General features: G+C 43.1%; 1 protein-coding gene and 1 long non-coding RNA gene across 4 annotated transcripts in view; one reads left to right on the top strand and one right to left on the bottom strand.

Annotated features, from left to right (window-relative positions):
- The window catches only part of KLHL6 (kelch like family member 6), an 82534-nt gene extending 70625 nt beyond the window's left edge, over positions 1 to 11909 (bottom strand). The window contains exon 1 of one of the 2 annotated variants that reach the window (XR_011250206.1): positions 11486 to 11887. Coding sequence is in view for 1 of the 2 variants with exons in the window: in XM_069558998.1 (XP_069415099.1) it covers positions 11486 to 11772 (287 nt within the window). In the remaining variant the exon portion in view is untranslated. Of the gene's footprint in view, positions 1 to 11485 lie in introns of both variants that reach the window. The other variant, XM_069558998.1, reaches the window with a different exon arrangement.
- Positions 3225 to 16753, top strand: LOC138423409 (uncharacterized). Of its 2 annotated transcripts, none has more exons than XR_011250256.1 (3): positions 3225 to 3383; positions 12392 to 12470; positions 15599 to 16753. It is a non-coding gene; the product is annotated as an uncharacterized lncRNA (long non-coding RNA). The 2 variants fall into 2 exon arrangements; XR_011250257.1 differs by lacking the exon at positions 3225 to 3383 and adding an exon at positions 11885 to 11963 and having other exon boundaries at positions 15599 to 16752.
- Positions 16754 to 16989: the final 236 nt, after the last annotated feature.

Below are 16989 nucleotides of genomic sequence, written 5' to 3'. Positions count from 1 at the left end.
GAGGAATATGGGCCTCCAAGACTGTTCTTTGGGCTTTTATGACACAGAATCCAGGGGAAATGGGGAGGGTGAAAGATGTTCCAGCTGCAGATGGAGAGGAATTTTGAAGCAAGAAGTGAAGGAGAAGTTCCCTCAGGCCGGGCTACCCTCAGGGCCACCCAGATGTGGTCAGATTTGGGATGGACCTCCAGCTGCCCTTGCCAAGCCTTGAGCCCTGACATGGGTTGCTACAGTCCCTAGGGAAAGGAGCACCTATTTCTAACTGGTCTGCCCAGATAAGACATTTTTAAAATTCAGACAAAGATCTCCAAAAAGCCAACAGGTATCAGAGATGTGGATAAGAGAGGGGAACGGGTATGGTGTGTGTCTCCCTCAAAGCGTTTGAAAATGAAGATCAGAATTTGAGTTGACTTTGATATTACTTGTTCTGTTTCTGGGCTCTGCCCTCCAATGGAGTGGCATGGGTGGGTGAAAGATTGAAAGAGTTAAACTGCCTTCTCTTTCTCTTTCTCTTTCTCTTTCCAATCTTGAAGCTCAGAGAAGTGGAGTTTGTCTTCCAGTCCCCAAGCCTTGTTTTCTTCTTCCCCTTCTCGCCAACCAATGGCACCCTCTTCCTTGTTGTCTGGCTGCCCTGAGGGCCCTCCGAGAGGACTCTGAATGTCTCTTGAAACTGTCTCCTTATCCCCACTGCCTTAGCCTTAATTCCAACCTAATCTTCTCTACCTGTAATCTCTGCTGTCACCTGAGGGTGCCCCTAGGTCAGGACCTCCACATCACAGCCCAGAGGGTTATTTTAACAGAGAGACTGGATCACTGTCTTACTTTCGTAATTAAAACTCTTCCCTGGCCTCCTACTTCCCGCAAGGTACATTCCAAACTTTTGATCCTAACCCAACAAACCTTCCATGGTCACCCCTTCCCATCTCTCTCCGCCTTATTGGCCCTTGAAATATTCTTCACTCCAACCCGACCCTTCTTCCTGTGGCCTTATGCTTAGGCCTGCATGATAACTGTAACCTCTAACCCGCCCCTATCTCTATGTTCACCCATCTGTTCTCTACATCTGCATCTGTATTCCTGCCCTGCAGACAGGCTCCTCTGGACCATTTAGCTGATGAATGGATAAAGAAGAGGTGGCAAAGGAATATTACTCAACCATGAAAAGGACTGATATTGGGTCATTTGCAGAGATGTGGTTAGACCTAGCTAGAGTCCATCACACAGAGTGTAGTAAGTCAGAAGGGGAAAAACAATCATATATTAACACATATATGTGGAATCTTTGTTGTTTTGTTTGTGTGCTGGGTCCACCGACCTCACCTTCCTGGAATTATTCATGAGACATAAACCCTCCCCTAATCCCCCCAACACCAAAATGCCCTTTATATGCCAGCCCTCTGCAAGTCTGAGCTTGCTCCACATGACATACGATCTCTTGACAACAGTCAGCCTTACTTGACCCCAGACCTGAGTCATTATATGCAAAATTGCTGATGGTTACTTTTTATAGATCTCTGAGTGTCTCCTCAGAAAAAGGCCATGATGCAACTTTTGGTTTGATTGTGTTTTAGAGTCATAACAGTATCAGCACTCCTGCGATTATTATAGACTTTCCAAAAATGTTACATGTATTAAAAGAATAAAAGAATCCTTACAGCTGACAGAGGATATGTAGGTTGGCTAAGAGATATTCTTTCATAACAAGTGAAATTTATCTTTTTATACAGAAATGGCCTCTCTGAAAGAGCTTGAGAGGGCTTATACTAAAGCAGCAGAGGTGTTATAAAACACAAACTAACACAAAAAATAAGAAGATAAGAACTAAGGGATTAAAGTAGGAAAAGACTATATCACTGAAACCTAGGCTAAGGAAACCTAATGCATTGAGCTTCCTGACAGTCAAAGCAAATCCTAAAGTGTAACAAGTTGCTTAATTTAAAAGTAAGCCAGGATCTGTTATCTTTATTTAATGGAAATGGACTTTTCCTTTTGTCCAGTTAGCCCTATTCTTTCTAGAAAATGCTCTTCCTCCCACCCAGGTTCTACTCCAATCATGTGGTTAAAATAGAAGCTCTCACCATTTTATTGACCTCTCTGTCTCTTTCATCACACACACAGGCACACACACACACACACACACACACACACACACACACACACCTGTCTGTCCATCAGTGGACTCCTGAGCTGAGCTGCGCTGATGTCATGCCCCATGCCCCTGCCAGTGATTACTCTCAGACTGGGTAATTGAATGGAGCTGGGTCAATCAGCCTTTCTTGGGGACTTTCCAACTGCAGCTACCCCTCAGCGCTCTCTGGAACAGAAACTGAGAGAAGTGAGATTCAGAGCTGCCAACAGGCAAATTCTGCATCGTGAGGCTGTGGTGCACCTGAGCAGCCCCACCTGAGCACCAAGTGAGGGTGGGAAGGGAGCTCCCTGACTGCCTCCAAGGCCTTGTTCCTCTTCCTCCTGGGCTCTGCTGCCTCCTGGCCCTTCCTATGCTTTGGTTATATGACCAAACACCTTCCTCTTTTGCCTAAGCTGGTTGACTTTGAGTTTCTATCCCTCACAGCCCAGAGGATGCTGACCACTGTAGAACACTGAGCAATGGCATGGATGGTGAGCTCCAAGGTGGTTCTATCAAAAACACAGATATTCTGCATCTGGCCCTCTCATCTCAGGGGCTGTTTGGTGTTTACTATATTAGAATCTAGCTCTGTAAAGGCATTTTCATTGAGGGACAGTTACATATCTGTGTATTTGATTCAGAGATAAAGGTCAGAACTTGAGATGTAAATGATGAAATTATTTCTCTGTTGTGTTTTAGTTGAATGCTAAATGGAACATTATTCAAAACTGGAGAAGAATATTTTTTTCTCTTCCTGATTGAAAGAAGATCCCTATGCCCTAGATGCTAGGGTGGAAGTGACAGAGATGACATTTTATTGAGAATTCAAAAGACCTGATTGCACTCTGCCCTGAGACAGCAACCCCTGGCAGCATCTTCCAAAGGTCTGCAGAAGTCACTCTGTGGGCACGGCACATCTGTGCCCAGAGGGTCACATGAGTGGCCTGCCAAATCCACAATGTTCTGAAGCATTTTGGACTTCCTAACTGCTCCTTCTAGTTTTTCCTGTGGTGACCATGCTTTATCATCCTTCCCTTTTCTGAAGTTGTGCAATAGACTCCTGACTCTGAGTACTTCCTGCTCTGACCAGGATGCCACTTAATCAGTAACAGAACCTGCAGGAGGAATATCAAGTTTTTATTCATGTCAAACATTTACAGGGTGTCTGCTTCTGCAGCAGCAGCTCATCCCACTTTCAAGCTGATTCCAATTCCATATAAGATGGATGATGCCTTCACGCCACACATTCTCACAGGTATGTACAGTTGCGGTTGTTGTTCAGTTGCTCAGGCATGTCTGATTCTTTGTGACCCCAAGGACTGCAGCACACCAGGCTTCCATGTCCTTCACATCTCCCAGAGCTTGCTCAAACTCAAGTCCATTGAGTCGGTGATACCTTCCAACCATTTCATCCTCTGTCATCCCCTTCTCCTCCTGCCTTCAATCTTTCCCAGAATCAGGGTCTTTTCTAATGAGTCGGCTCTTGGCATCCAGTGACCAACATATTGGAGCTTCAGCTTCAACATCAGTCCTTCCAATGAATATTCAGGACTGAGTTCCTTTAGGATTGACTGGTTGGATTTCCTTGCAGTCCAAGGCACTCTCAAGAGTCTTCTCTAACACCACAGTTCAAACCCATCAATTCTTCAGCATTCAGCCTACTTTTTAGTATGCAAAGGACTACCTACAATTTGGAGGGAAAGGAGGAATAAAAATGCTAGTAATGGTCCTCTTCTCTTCTAAGATCTCAGAAACTTTATTTCTAATGCATATGTGACAACAGCAGTGAAATTCCCTAATACTTGTTTAGCTCATATTACCTTAAGCCTTGTTCTCTATCTAATGTAGGCCTGTCACATAGTAGCTGCATGTAAAGAATCCTTGGCATTTGTTGGCTGCCCGACACCTGAAACCCTCCCTAGGTGTGGCACAACTCTGTTTGAAGATGGTGTGTGGCACAGAAGCCACTTCCCTATCCAGAAGCTACAAAAGCCTGATGCTCACTTTCCCAGCTTCTGTCACAGCTAACAACCTAATGTGTCTAACTCAGACTTGACTAATCAGGTAAACCAACTCCAGGCTCTGAACTGGGAGCTGGTAACACAAAGAGGCAGAAACAGAGAACCTATTCTGGTAGAAGCAGCAGAAGTAGCAGCAGCCTCCGGTTTCCCAAGACAGCAGTGGGGTCGCGCCAGGGGCCACAGCTGTGCTAGCATTGGCTTCCAAGTCTTCCTCACCACGGGTTTGAAGTGGCTTTAGGCTCTGGTCCTGGACACTGCCTGGCCTCCCTTGATGCTGTCTATTTTCTGAGTTTGGTACTCCAGCCTTCGGGAGGAGTTACCTACATAAATCCCTTCCCAAAAGAGTCAATTGATTTCTATTCCTTGGAACTAAGAAATCTGACTTATTGCCAGGAATACAATATTGAGAGAAATAGATTTACAAATGAATCCATTTTATTATGTGTATTTCAGACTAACTCACCAGGAGAGGTCAATGCAAATCATTAGCCTCACTGTGTTGTTGATAATTTGCTGAGCCTCAGAGAAGCCAAACAATTTCTCCAGTATCGCACAGCCAAGAAGTGGCAGGGGAAGGACTCAAATGCCAGTGGCAGAACCTTGAGATGGTGTGCTTTCCACTCTGTCAGCACTTACTGATTCCAGCCCCAGCGATGTCCCATAGGGACTGAAGTCCTGTGCTTTCAAAGCATAGTGTCTCTTCACCTCACACCCTGACCTGCATATTTATTTCTTACTTAGCCCTTTGACCCAGGCCAGTACCCTCAGGCATGCTGGGTCTCTTCTACCGGGATCTGTCAGCTCAGCCCCCAGACTCAAATTGGGTGAGCATTCCTACTGTATCCTGCCTATGCCTGTGTGTGTATGCACACAAAGGCAATCATTTTTACATCTTCTTGTCATTTTCAGCTTATGTGGACCACACTAGTGCATGGCAGGGAGAGGGAGTTAATGGTCTTTCACAGGCAATGTCCTAACAGCCATATTTCTGCCCAGTGGAGAGGTCTATCTTCAGTTTGGGTCCCAATATGGAAACCATTCTTCCTATCGAAGTGAATTCCCTGGAGGGTGAAATGGAGACAAAAGCTATCAACGTGTTGTTATTTAATTGCCAATATTTTGAAGATTAAATTAAATAAAAACGAATCCAACAAAGTTCTTGGCATGCAATAAATACTCAAAAAATGTTAGTTTTCCATTTCCAAACTGTGAAAAGTACTTAATGTGTATTCATGCTTAGTCACTAAGTCATATATGTTACCCCATGGACTGTAGCCCACCAGACTCCTCTGTCCATGGGATTATTCTGGCAAGAATACTGGAGCGGGTTGTCATTTCCTCCTCCAGGGGATCTCCCCAAGCCAGGGATCGAACCTGCACGTCCTAAGTCTCCTGTATTGGCGGGCAGATTCTTTGCCACTGAGCCATCTGGGAAGCCCTACGTACTTAATACAAGGTATTTATTACCACGTACTTTATAAAAACAAAATTTTGAAAGCAACCTATATTCATAATGAATGATTTTCATATTATGCATCTGTTAAAAATGGTAGCTAAATAAATAAATAGTGTTTATGAAAACTATGGAACACTATAGGCTAATGACAACAAGAAAAAAGGGTGCAAAGCAAGATGCAGGTTATACGGAAACCATGTTTACAAGTATAAGTATGTAATATAAGCATAAATTCATTGGAAAAGACCCTGATGCTGGGAAAGATTGCGGACAGGAGGGAGAAAGGGACAAAGGAGAATGAGATGGTTGAATGGCATCACCGAGTCAATGGACACAAGTTTGAGCAAACTCTGGGAGACAGTGCAATACAGGGAAACCTGGTATGCTGCAGTCCATAGGGTCACAAAGAGTCAGACACAACTGAGTGACTGAACAACAACAAATAAGTATAAAATATGCCGGAAAAAAGGTGGAAGAACCACCCCCAAAATGAAAATTAACTTTATCAGAAAATCTCCTAACCCCTTACTGCAAAATCTTGCAGCCAGATGTGCTCTGGCGTTCAGAATTGTTTGGCTTTTACCATATCATGAATACTACGTAGCACCTCCAACACTCCTCAGTTCAACACATTAGCACGCACCTCAGCAGTGAATATATGAATAGTGTCTTAAGGAAAATAAAGAGTCTAAGTAGCCTCCTCTCAGTTCAGAAGCTGTCTCTTCACCAGGTGAGTGGAGTTCCAGTTAGATTTGGTGATCAAATAAATTATGGAAAACTTTCCCATTTTTAGTACTTTGGGGATTTTGAAATTGCAGGTAAGAGACTATAGGTCTATAGTACTTAATTATTAACCACCATAATGGTTCTGCCAAAAGGACAATATCAAAGGTGTAAAATACACAACCCAGCGCTAGAAGTACAATTATCAGTTCATTTGAGTTCACCAGCAGTGCCCAGTGTGCCAGTAGCAATCCTCGATGTTTTTGCCATTAGCCAGATTTTAAATCCAGACTCAGACGGCTGTAACTCATCTTTGTTTATTCTATCACCTGCATTTGCTGGCTCCTTTCTAGATAGTTTACATTATTATGGAGAAAACGCCAAGAATTACATCTAAACAGAGCTTAAGAGTAAGCCCAGTTTACACTTGACCCCCTTTCTGCCATCCGGTAATTGGCTAATATAGAATAACTATTAATAAACTGTACCCACAATACTCTTCCCATTCCTGGCCTTGAGCTTGATTTTTGTAGCTAGTGAGTAAAGTCCCCTTATCACAGCCTCAGGGAACCAGACCCACAGACTTGAAGTACTGAGGTACAAGGCAGGGGCCAAGTCCAGGCAGAGATTTCAGGCATCAGCAGCAACAAATGAGCTTGCTGTTGATAGCCTCAGCCTGGAAGCTTATATATTCACATAGGAAGAGTGGCTCATCACGTAGGACTAAGGGTAGCCTGACAACCCCTACCTACATCACTGGTACTTTCCTCCCTCTGCCAACCCTGGGAATCACAACACGATTGCCCTCATGGGTCAACCTCAGAATTTGCCATATTCTGCAGTGAGATGCTCACCTGCAAACGGGCAGAACCACTGGCTTAAATGGAGATCATTCCGTAAGTGTGGCCTGGTACGCAGGATGCACAAGCCCTTCTAATGACTTTGATTTGGGGAACTGTCCAGAAGCAAACCAAATGGCAGCTTAGTAGCAATCTTATAAAAGACACTAGAGGTCTTATAAAAGTTTTGAAAACATTGTTATAAATGTTAAACCTGTACTTCCCTAATTTTTTCTAAGCTTTATTCTCCCTCACCCTTTTCTCAGCCTCAACTCTACTCTAGTGTTTTCCCAGCTTCCTCATTCCACTCTAGACTTTTAAATAGGCCCCCAAAGGGAACTACATTGTCTGAGTTACTAATATAGTCCCTATTTACAGCCACTGTGTTTACACAAGCAGCTAGACAGTAGCTGGGCAGCAGGTTCACAGAAGCTGTTTGAGATAATGGGAGTGAGAAAGATGCTGGGGGTGGATAGAACTGACAGGTCTTCTGATGCACTGGACCACATGAAACATAACTATGGAGAGGCTGTGAGCAAAAAATACCCCGAAAACTAAGCAAATGGAAAAAAAAAGAGTGAGTTATTAACTTCAGCAAAGACAAAAAGTTTTATAAGAAAGAAAATGTAACCTTAACATACAATTTGGCTCAACAGAAAACAATGGTTCATGGGTATAATGTACACTTTTAATACAAATATATCAAAAATGTGATAGTATTATACTGAGAGATTATAGGTAAGGGAGATGGGTTTAAGTGCTAAATCCTTATCAAACATACCTGAAAATTAATGAATGATGTCTAACACTGAAAAATGAAAGAGCAATAAAAGAATATTTTTATAGAAATATAAATATCATAACAGAAGAAACAGTAACAGCTAAACATCGAAAATGGTGGACTCTAGCGATCAAGACTGACAGGTGAAAAAAAAAAAAAAAGACTGACAGGTGGAGGAAGTGAAGAGGAATTTTTGGTTTTCATTATTAGCTTTTAAATACTGTTTGACTTTTTGTTAAGTATTTGCATGTAGTATTTTGATTAAAATAATTTTTTATAAAAGTAAATTTTATTTGAAAGGCTATGAAATGATGGTTCACAGAAAATCCCATGGATGGAGGAACCTGACATGCTACAGTCCATGGGGTCGCAGGGTGTTGGGCACAACTGAGCACAAAAGAACTGCAGATGACCCTTAAACATATGAAAATATATATGGGCTTCCCTGATGGCTCTGTGGTAAAGAATCCGCCTGCCAGTGCAGGAGACATGGGCTCCACCCCCGGTCCGGGAAGACCCCACATACCAAGAAGCAATTAAGCCTGTGCACCACAACTGTTGAGCCTGCGCTCTAGAGCCCAGGACCGCAATTACTGAAGCCCGTGCACCCAAGAGCTCGTGCTCCTCGGCAAGAGAAGCCACCACAATGAGAAGTCTGCACACCACAGCCATAGGGTAGTCCCCACTCTCCCCAGCGAGAGAAAAGCTCATGCAGCAATGACGGCTCTACACAGCAAAAAACTAAATGATTCATTGAAAAAAATTTCAAAAACATACCCCCAAAAAACAGATATTTGACCTTATCAAAATTGAGACATGCTAATTAAAACTACCTTGAGATACTATTTCTCATCTATCAGATTGGGAAAAACCCCAAAGTTAGATGCTATCCTGTTCTGGGAAGGTTGTAGGGAGCTCAAAATTATTGAACCCCTTTTAAGAAGAATTTGGCAATAGCCACTAAACTGCAGCTGCATTTCTCTTTGACTCAGCAAACTCTCATCTAGAAAGGCTCCCCCAGACATTCCTACATGCATATGAAAGGACATAAAAGATTATTCATTATAACATTGTTTATAATAGCAAACAATTAGAAACAATCCAAATGTCTGTCGATAGAGGATTGGTTAAATAAACGATGGCTCGATCACTAAGTGGAAAATATTTATATTCTCAATGAAGAAGGAAAAAAAAACCTACAAAATTTTACAACCAGCTTCAGGCCCTCCAGAGTTCAGGGGGCTATGTCAGAAGCCTCTCAGACAGAGCAGACTCTCTGCCCTTCCAAAGCCTGACCATAAGAGGAACTTGGCTCCCAGGCCCTTTCAAAATCTTAGAAACAAGCCAGGCAGTGAGGCAGTATAAGACTTGATGTCAGTCTTGGGTCCCAACCTCACTTGGGCACTGTGTTAACTGAGACACTCCAAGCTTGGGTTCCTCATCAAGAATTGGGGAAACAATTCCCCACATCCGGGGGGCTGTCATGAGGATTAAGTGGGACTGTATGTGACACAGGGGGCACAGGGCTTTACCTACAATAAGTGGTCAACAACACAAGTTATTTTAAACAGTAGCACCGGAAAAAAAGAATCCTGTCTCCAGGATTGCATTCATTATAGGGGGACAGTCACCCTGGAAATACCAAGATAAGAATCAAAAAAAAGAATGGAAGGAATTCCCCTTCATGACCAGGCAGTTTGGGAAGAGACTTGTCATCCACTGGCAGACGCATTCACCACGTGGCTGCCTCCAGCTTTTCGTTGCCCTATGGCTGTTTCTGGGGCTGACACACATTTTCCCGCATGCACGCTCCCTAAGTATTCTAGATCATCAGGCTCCGAAGGACCTGAACCCAAACACCTTCTGTTTGGACTGAGAAACCCCAGGACTAGAGAAACCAGTACGCAAAAACACATAGCTGGCAGTCCTATTTCGTAGCCAGGTCGAGCACCTAATGAAACTGGTAATCAGGTACTTGTTTTATGATAGCAGTTTTCTAGTGACTCAAAGCAAAAAGAATAAACCTGAAAGTGAGTGCTCAGCTCATACATAGGCTAAATTGACTTTCATTCATTTCTGAAAGGGGTTGTGATCAGTGTGAAAGCATATGATCGATACTGGTGGAGTAAGTAATGTGTTTATATATGTCAACCCAGCCTTATAGCTATGCCTACATGTTACCTTTTACATGCTTCTTGTGGAGTAAAGCCTCCAATTGAGGGGCAGTTTGTATTGCAATAAAAACAAAAATTTCTAGAATGTGCCCAATCTGTGCTCCAGCAATGACTAGATATGTCATGCTGGGTTTTCATTTCCTCATCTGTAAAAGGGCATATCAGGCACTTTAATCATGCTGTTGCAAAAATAAAATCAGATAATTGTCGGCTTGGCACATAGAGACCCTACTTCCTACAAACCCAGATATCCCCTTGCCTGGTCTACATACGGGACCTGATCAGTTTCACAACAGCATGTAGACCTTGCTCTTTGAATTCCAAAGATTTCCCCCTAAGCATCTCAAAAAATAAAATAAAATACCTTCCATAATATTTACATAAGTAAATAGCTTTTCATTTCCTCAGCCAGAACCAAGAGTTAAGAAGAATCTTGAGAAGAAGAATTACAATTTTTATTTCTTTTCAAGTTCCCCAAATACCCTTTGCATCCGCATTTCCCTTGGGAACTGATTCCCACCATGTCTACATTGATCTGAAAAACTCTGGATCCAGCCAAATTCACAAGGTTCCTGATTCTCCCACATTCCTTCCCCCAAGAATTTGCTCACTACATGGTTCTTAGCTGAAATAGACTGAGGTGAAGAATTTCAACAGAGATATATCAAGCATTTACTAAATTCTCGGCACTGTGTGAAACTCTTCCCTCTCACATTTAATTATGATAATAATCCTGAGAGATAAGCATCAGTGTTCCCATCTTACAGATGACGAAACAGGAACTCAGAGCATTAAATTACTTGCCTAAAGTCCAGGCTCAGGAAGGGGCAGGGTGGGTTGGAACCCCGATCTCTAAGTTTGTTTTAACTAGGCATCTCTAACTTCTAAAGCACCTTTGTAACTGCTTTCCCTTCCCACCCCACTCCCTACACAACAACAGAAGCCCCTGCTTTTCAGTAAGTCATTGGCTAACTTTAAGAGTAGCCACATCATTTTCTCCATATCTGTTGCTGAACAAAGACAGCATTATGTTTCCAGTACAGTAGTCAGGTACTGGGGGGAAAAAAATCCCATAACTTCAGTAATTTTCCACCCTCTGGACTAATACATATACACATTAAAGCTCACCATAAGGTATAAACATTGCTTTGAAATGATGCAAGCTCTCTTTTAGTAAGACTTAAATTCTAAACTCTAAGGTTTAATAGCTTCCTTTTTTGTACATATTTTTAATAGACACGCAAACCTAAACAAATAGACAAACCATCAATACAACAGCCAACCAGTTCAATCGGGCTGTCGCATCAATTCAGATTTCCCTTACGACCTGCGCCCGATTTGACTCTGGTCCTAGGCTGCTGACCTGAAATAGTTGCTGGCCGCGGCAAGCACCACGCGGTGGCAGGAGAATTCCTGGATGTCCACACACAAGATGACGTCGGTCAGAGCGTTTTCCACCCGCAGGGTCTCCAGGCCATTCTGCAGAATTAAGGAGAGTCCTGTGTCATCAAATTTTACTTTATCCCCATTTAAGATTTCTACCAGGTCTCCCCTTTTCTCGGGGGGCTCATCTGTAGACAGTGCCAAGGGCCCTTCCAAACTCTTCTCTACCACGTCGTCCATGGTCCAGGTGCCCCTTTGTCCTGCCATCAACACTCAGACTGAAGGAGCGCCCAAGTTTCAGGCAGGTCACATTGCAGAAGCTGGGCGGATTTCCTGTGCAGGGCCCTCCACTTATCACCAGCTGTCACACACACATAACAGGAAGTCTCGCACTTTCTCATCCTGTTACTACAAACGCCAGTAACTTCTATTCTTCTTCTTTCTGTAATCATCACAAGGTTAGAAATTACTTAGAAGGGTGTGTAGGAAGGGGCTCCATAGAAAAGGAGTGGCTTCTCAGAGTCTTTTATTAGTGCCGTGTGGCTATTCTGGTCCATCTCCCCCATCATATCCGTGATCAGGAAGCCTCTGGTTCTGGTCATTACATTTGTACTTCCGGTGCTTCTATATCCCAAGGTGTCAATGACTAAATGGACATGGGACATTCTAAATCCTCTTCCTCCTTCCATCCAGGAGTCCGGGACCCCATGATAAGCCCCCCACTCGGTTCCTCAGGAACCTTGGAAAGCCCTACGTAGCTCTGACAATCTTATTTCTGTCAACACTGCGTGTCATCTGTCTTTGTCTTCTTCCCTGCTCAGGGGAAAACAATGTCATGGCAATTATTAGTGATCCCTTTCCCCCTCTCTATTGTTTATTGTTGTAGATATGCCTCAGGGGGCAGAGAAGAAATGGCCTCTAGAAGCTCCATCCCCAGGGTCTTCTCTCTTGGAAGACCAATCCAGGTAGGTCAACACCAGATTGCCCTATGAAGTCTCAAGTTGGCCTGACCTCACTCAGCATCTATTGGTCTTGGCATCTAGTAGTGGATTGTCAAGTATTTTCATTGCATCTGCAGGTCTCCATTAAATAGAAAAAACTGTCTTTTATTAACATTTTGCTGTATCCTAGGAAATTTATAGGTGTTAATGCATTTTAATCCTTATAACAACCCAATGGTGCTAATATGACTTAATTTTACAGCTGAGGAAAGTGAAGCTCTGCTCAAGTGAGTGGCAGGACCCAGTTCTCAACTCTAAAGCACCCGTTTCCTCCGCCACACCCAGGCTATCAGAGCTGTAATATCATGTTGGCCCTGGCTTCTTGTATCCAAGGAGAGAACTGCTGGGCTTGCCTACTACAGTTACCCTAGTGCTCGGCATCTCACCAAAGCAGCCTCTGCTGTCTGCACCTGCACTCATTCCTCTTGTGGCAGTGGGCAGCAACGACCTGCAAGAGTCCAATCCTTCCTCTTTCCTGGCCAATGGTGACTCCCTCTCCTGGAGTTCCAGTTCTGCTTCAGCTCTTCTTTTCTTCCATGGGTACTTACTCCTAAAATCGGGGCCTTTGATATTCCCCCCAAACTAGTTCTTCATCCAGAGCTCTGTTAATCAAGATGCTTTGGGCTTCTGGGAATTCCCTAGCAGATGACTGGTTAGGACTCCATGCTTCCATTGCAGGTGGCATGGGTTCAGTCCTTGGGCAAGCTGTGCCCAGGGTTCAGTCCTTGGGCAAGCTGTGCCCAGAGCTCAGTCCTTGGGCAAGCTGTGCCCAGGGTTCAGTCCTTGCCCAAGCTGTGCCCAGGGTTCAGTCCTTGCCCAAGCTGTGCCCAGGGTTAAAAAAAAAAAAGATGCTTTTGGCTTCAAAGACAGAATATCCCATCAAAAGTGGTTTAAACAATGAGTCTTACATTATAAGAAGCTAGAAGTGTGGAGTCCCAGGTTGATCCAGAAGTCCAGTGATGTCATCAAGGACAGAAGATTTTCCCATCTTTCACTCTATCTCCCTTGGAATGATAAAGGTATACTGACATGGTCACATAATAGCTGTTGCAGTATAAAACACCATGTTTTCACAGAACTCTGGTCCAAAATCAGGACAAAAAAGCACAGATCTCTTCTTCTCCATCTCTCTCTTTTTATCAGAGAGAGAAGTATTCCCTAAAATCCCTGTGATACTTTTCCAGGCCACTTGGCCACCTCAGACCAAATACCAGGAAATATAAATTGAATACTATGATTGGCTTGCATCAAATACAGTTCATCCACTGGAACTAGTCCATCTCCCCAAGATCAAGAAATAGCCGTGTGATAGCTGAACAAAGTTACAGCCTGTATACAGGCTTTGTATGCGCAGAAGATGGGCTGTGTATACAACTAGTTCCCTGTGCCTGCCACAAAGACACACACAAGCCAAACTCCTCCTGCAGGCCTTGGCCAGGAAGGGCTCAGAACTTTACCTCTATGATGCTAAGCACCTCCTCTAGGAGAGCTGAGGACAGCACATGACCCAATGCCTTTCGTGGATTTTGTCCTCTACAACCTCTCAGATTATAAACAACACTGGCCATATTCATTCCACCCAACCACTTCAAATACAACAAAATTAAGAATGTAACTCAATTCTTTGTTTCTGAAATGCTGTATCAAGGCCAAATCTTGTTCTTTAAACTTTAAGAAAAAATCTGTAACATGAATATATGATTAAACATGAACATACAATTTAATAAATTATTCTAAAGATAAATGTAAGTATAACCTGATATAATGCATCACCAGGAGAGCACCCTCTGTACGTCTTCCTAGTCCTAATCACTTTCTGCAGCCTACAATTAATCACCTTGACAGTTTCATACTTTCTATTATAGATTTACCAACTAAATAAGCATCCATAAATAATATAGTTTTTGTGTATAAAATTTTTAATGTGCATAAGCATAATTATAGTTATGTACATTTTTAGTATGTCTTCTTTCATTCATCTTTATCTTTTTTAAGATTCAACCACATTTCTGTCTGTTTTTTATCTTCTATGTGTTATCTCTGCCACATTTTCACATTCCACTGCTGCTGCTAAGTCGCTTCAGTCATGTCTGACTCCTAGCGATCCCTTGGACTGCAGCCTACCAGGCTCCTCCATCCATGGGATTTTCCAGGCAAGAGTACTAGAGTGCATTGCCATTGCTTTTCCACTACTGATGAATATTTGAGTGGCAAGTCAGTGGTTGTTTTGTTTGTTTGTGATTTTAGTTTATTCACCAAGTTGTGCAACCACAACCACTACTAAAGTGGATTTTTTTTTTCCATCTGCACCATACATTGTGCAGGATCTTAGTTTCCTGACCAGGGATCAAACCTGTGCTCCATGCAGTGGAAAGGTAGAGTCCTAACAACTGGACCACCATGAAGTCCAAGAATATGTCAATTCTTCATTCATGGTGGATCCTGTTCACCAAGTTCCCCAATAATGTTCCATATACCTCCCAAACCCACCCACTCCACGACCTGAATAAGACTGTTATCATCCCTCAAACCCTCCATTTTCCTAGCAGGCAAGTACACACAAAGTTGTACCATGAGTGTGATAAGATCTATGATTAGATTTTAGTGCAAAGGTAAAAAACACAATCTGTGTGTCTATGTCAAACTGGATAAGCTCTGAGATTCATGAAATAGAAAATATTCCTTACAGGTACAAGCAAAATAATTCCATTCTGTGTAAACTTTATTTTCCTACCATGCAATGAAATATACAACCATTGGCAAAAGCTTTACTCCTGAGAAAAGAATCTAATTATATCTTACTAAGCTAGTTGGCTTTATGATGCATGTAAAGAATAGATTCTGTCCCCATACAAATGGGTGGCTGCTTCAGGGAAAATCTCTATTCTTAGAAATGCTGGAGAGTCCATGCCCCCCAAGAGTGACCTCCACCTGACAAAAACTTAGACAAAAAACTCTAGCTTCCTTGTCTCTTTGTGGACAGCAATGAAGTATGTTCTACACCATAGAGTCGTCTCACTTCTTATCCTATTATGACTTCATGTTCTAGTTTGCTCTCAAGATATTAAGGGGTTCTCTCTTTTTGGCCACAGATTGCCCCTTCTGACTCCACTCCATTGTCTTCCATAATGCAAATTATATTGAGAGAAACAAGTCTGAAGTCAGCTACAGAAGAAGAGCCACTGTTTCCCCATGTTAACATATTGCTACTAAAGCTACCATTTATTGCACATCAAATATAGTCCAGGAACTATGAGAGGAGTTTTGTGAATTTTTGTTCCTTCCACTAATGCAGTGCAGTTAAGTACTTTGATCACCATTTTAGGGACACAAAAACAGGCACGATCACATAGTGATCGAGCACACAATATGGATGTCATGCCTATATCCATCTAGAGGTGACCCACCCAAAGCATCACTCTACCTGAGAGGCTCCTCCAGCAAGAAGAGCACGCCAAGTCACCAGAGGTGCTGGAGCGTCCAAGAGTGACCTTCACCTGACAAAAACTTAGACAAAAACCTCTAGCTTCCTTGTCTCTTTGGGGACAGCAATGAAGTATGCTCTACACCATGTTCTACACCTCTCACTTCGTATCCTATTATGACTTCGTGTCCTCGCTTGCTTCTTGGTCGAGCTTGCTCTCAAGATATTAAGGGGTTCTCTCGTTTTGGCTGAAACTGCCAACTTCCAGTGTTTTGCAAAATGACCGACGCGAAGGGCAAGGGGAGCAGCACCCACTGTAGGTTCTCCAAGCCTTTAAGAAAACACGGAATTGTTCCTTCAGTCACGTGCATGTGCGTCTTCTACAACAAGGGTGATATTGTAGACATCATGTTCAAAAAGGAATTCCTCACAAATGTTCTCAGGGTGAAACTGGGAGAGTCTAGTGTTACCCAGCATGCTGGTGGCACTGCTGGAAACAAACAAGCTAAGGGCAAGGCTCTGGACAAGAGAACTAATGTAAACACTGAGCAGATTCAGCCCTCTAAGAGCTGAGATAGCTTCCTGAAACGTGTGAAGGAAAGTGATCAGAAAAACAGAAAGCCAAGAGAAAAATACTTGGGCTCAACTGAAGCACCAGCCCTCTCCCCCTAGAGAAGCATTCTACATAGGAACCAGTGGAAAGGAGCCTGAGCTGCTGGAACCTATTCCTTACCAATCTGTGGTGTAATAGGTGTAAAAAAAATAAAATAAAAGGCCTCTGTGTTGTGTTAGTCACACAGTTGTGTCTGATTTTGCAAACCCATGGACTGTCCTGTGGACTTCTGTCCATAGAACTCTTCAGACAAAAATACCAAAGTGTGTTTCCATTTCCTACTCCAGAGGATCTTCCCAAACCAGGGATCAAACCCAGGTCTCCTGCATTGCAGGCAGATTCTTTACCATCTGAGCCACCAGGAAAGCCCCAAAGACCTCTGGGCTGTGGGGCGGGGGGAGATATTAAGGGCTCTGGTGGCAGGCCTCATGTTTGAAATTCATGGA

The sequence above is a fragment of the Ovis canadensis genome, chromosome 1 (genome assembly GCF_042477335.2).
Source record: "Ovis canadensis isolate MfBH-ARS-UI-01 breed Bighorn chromosome 1, ARS-UI_OviCan_v2, whole genome shotgun sequence".
In the NCBI taxonomy this organism is placed as follows: domain Eukaryota; kingdom Metazoa; phylum Chordata; class Mammalia; order Artiodactyla; family Bovidae; genus Ovis; species Ovis canadensis.
This window is presented reverse-complemented; position numbering and strand designations above follow the sequence as displayed.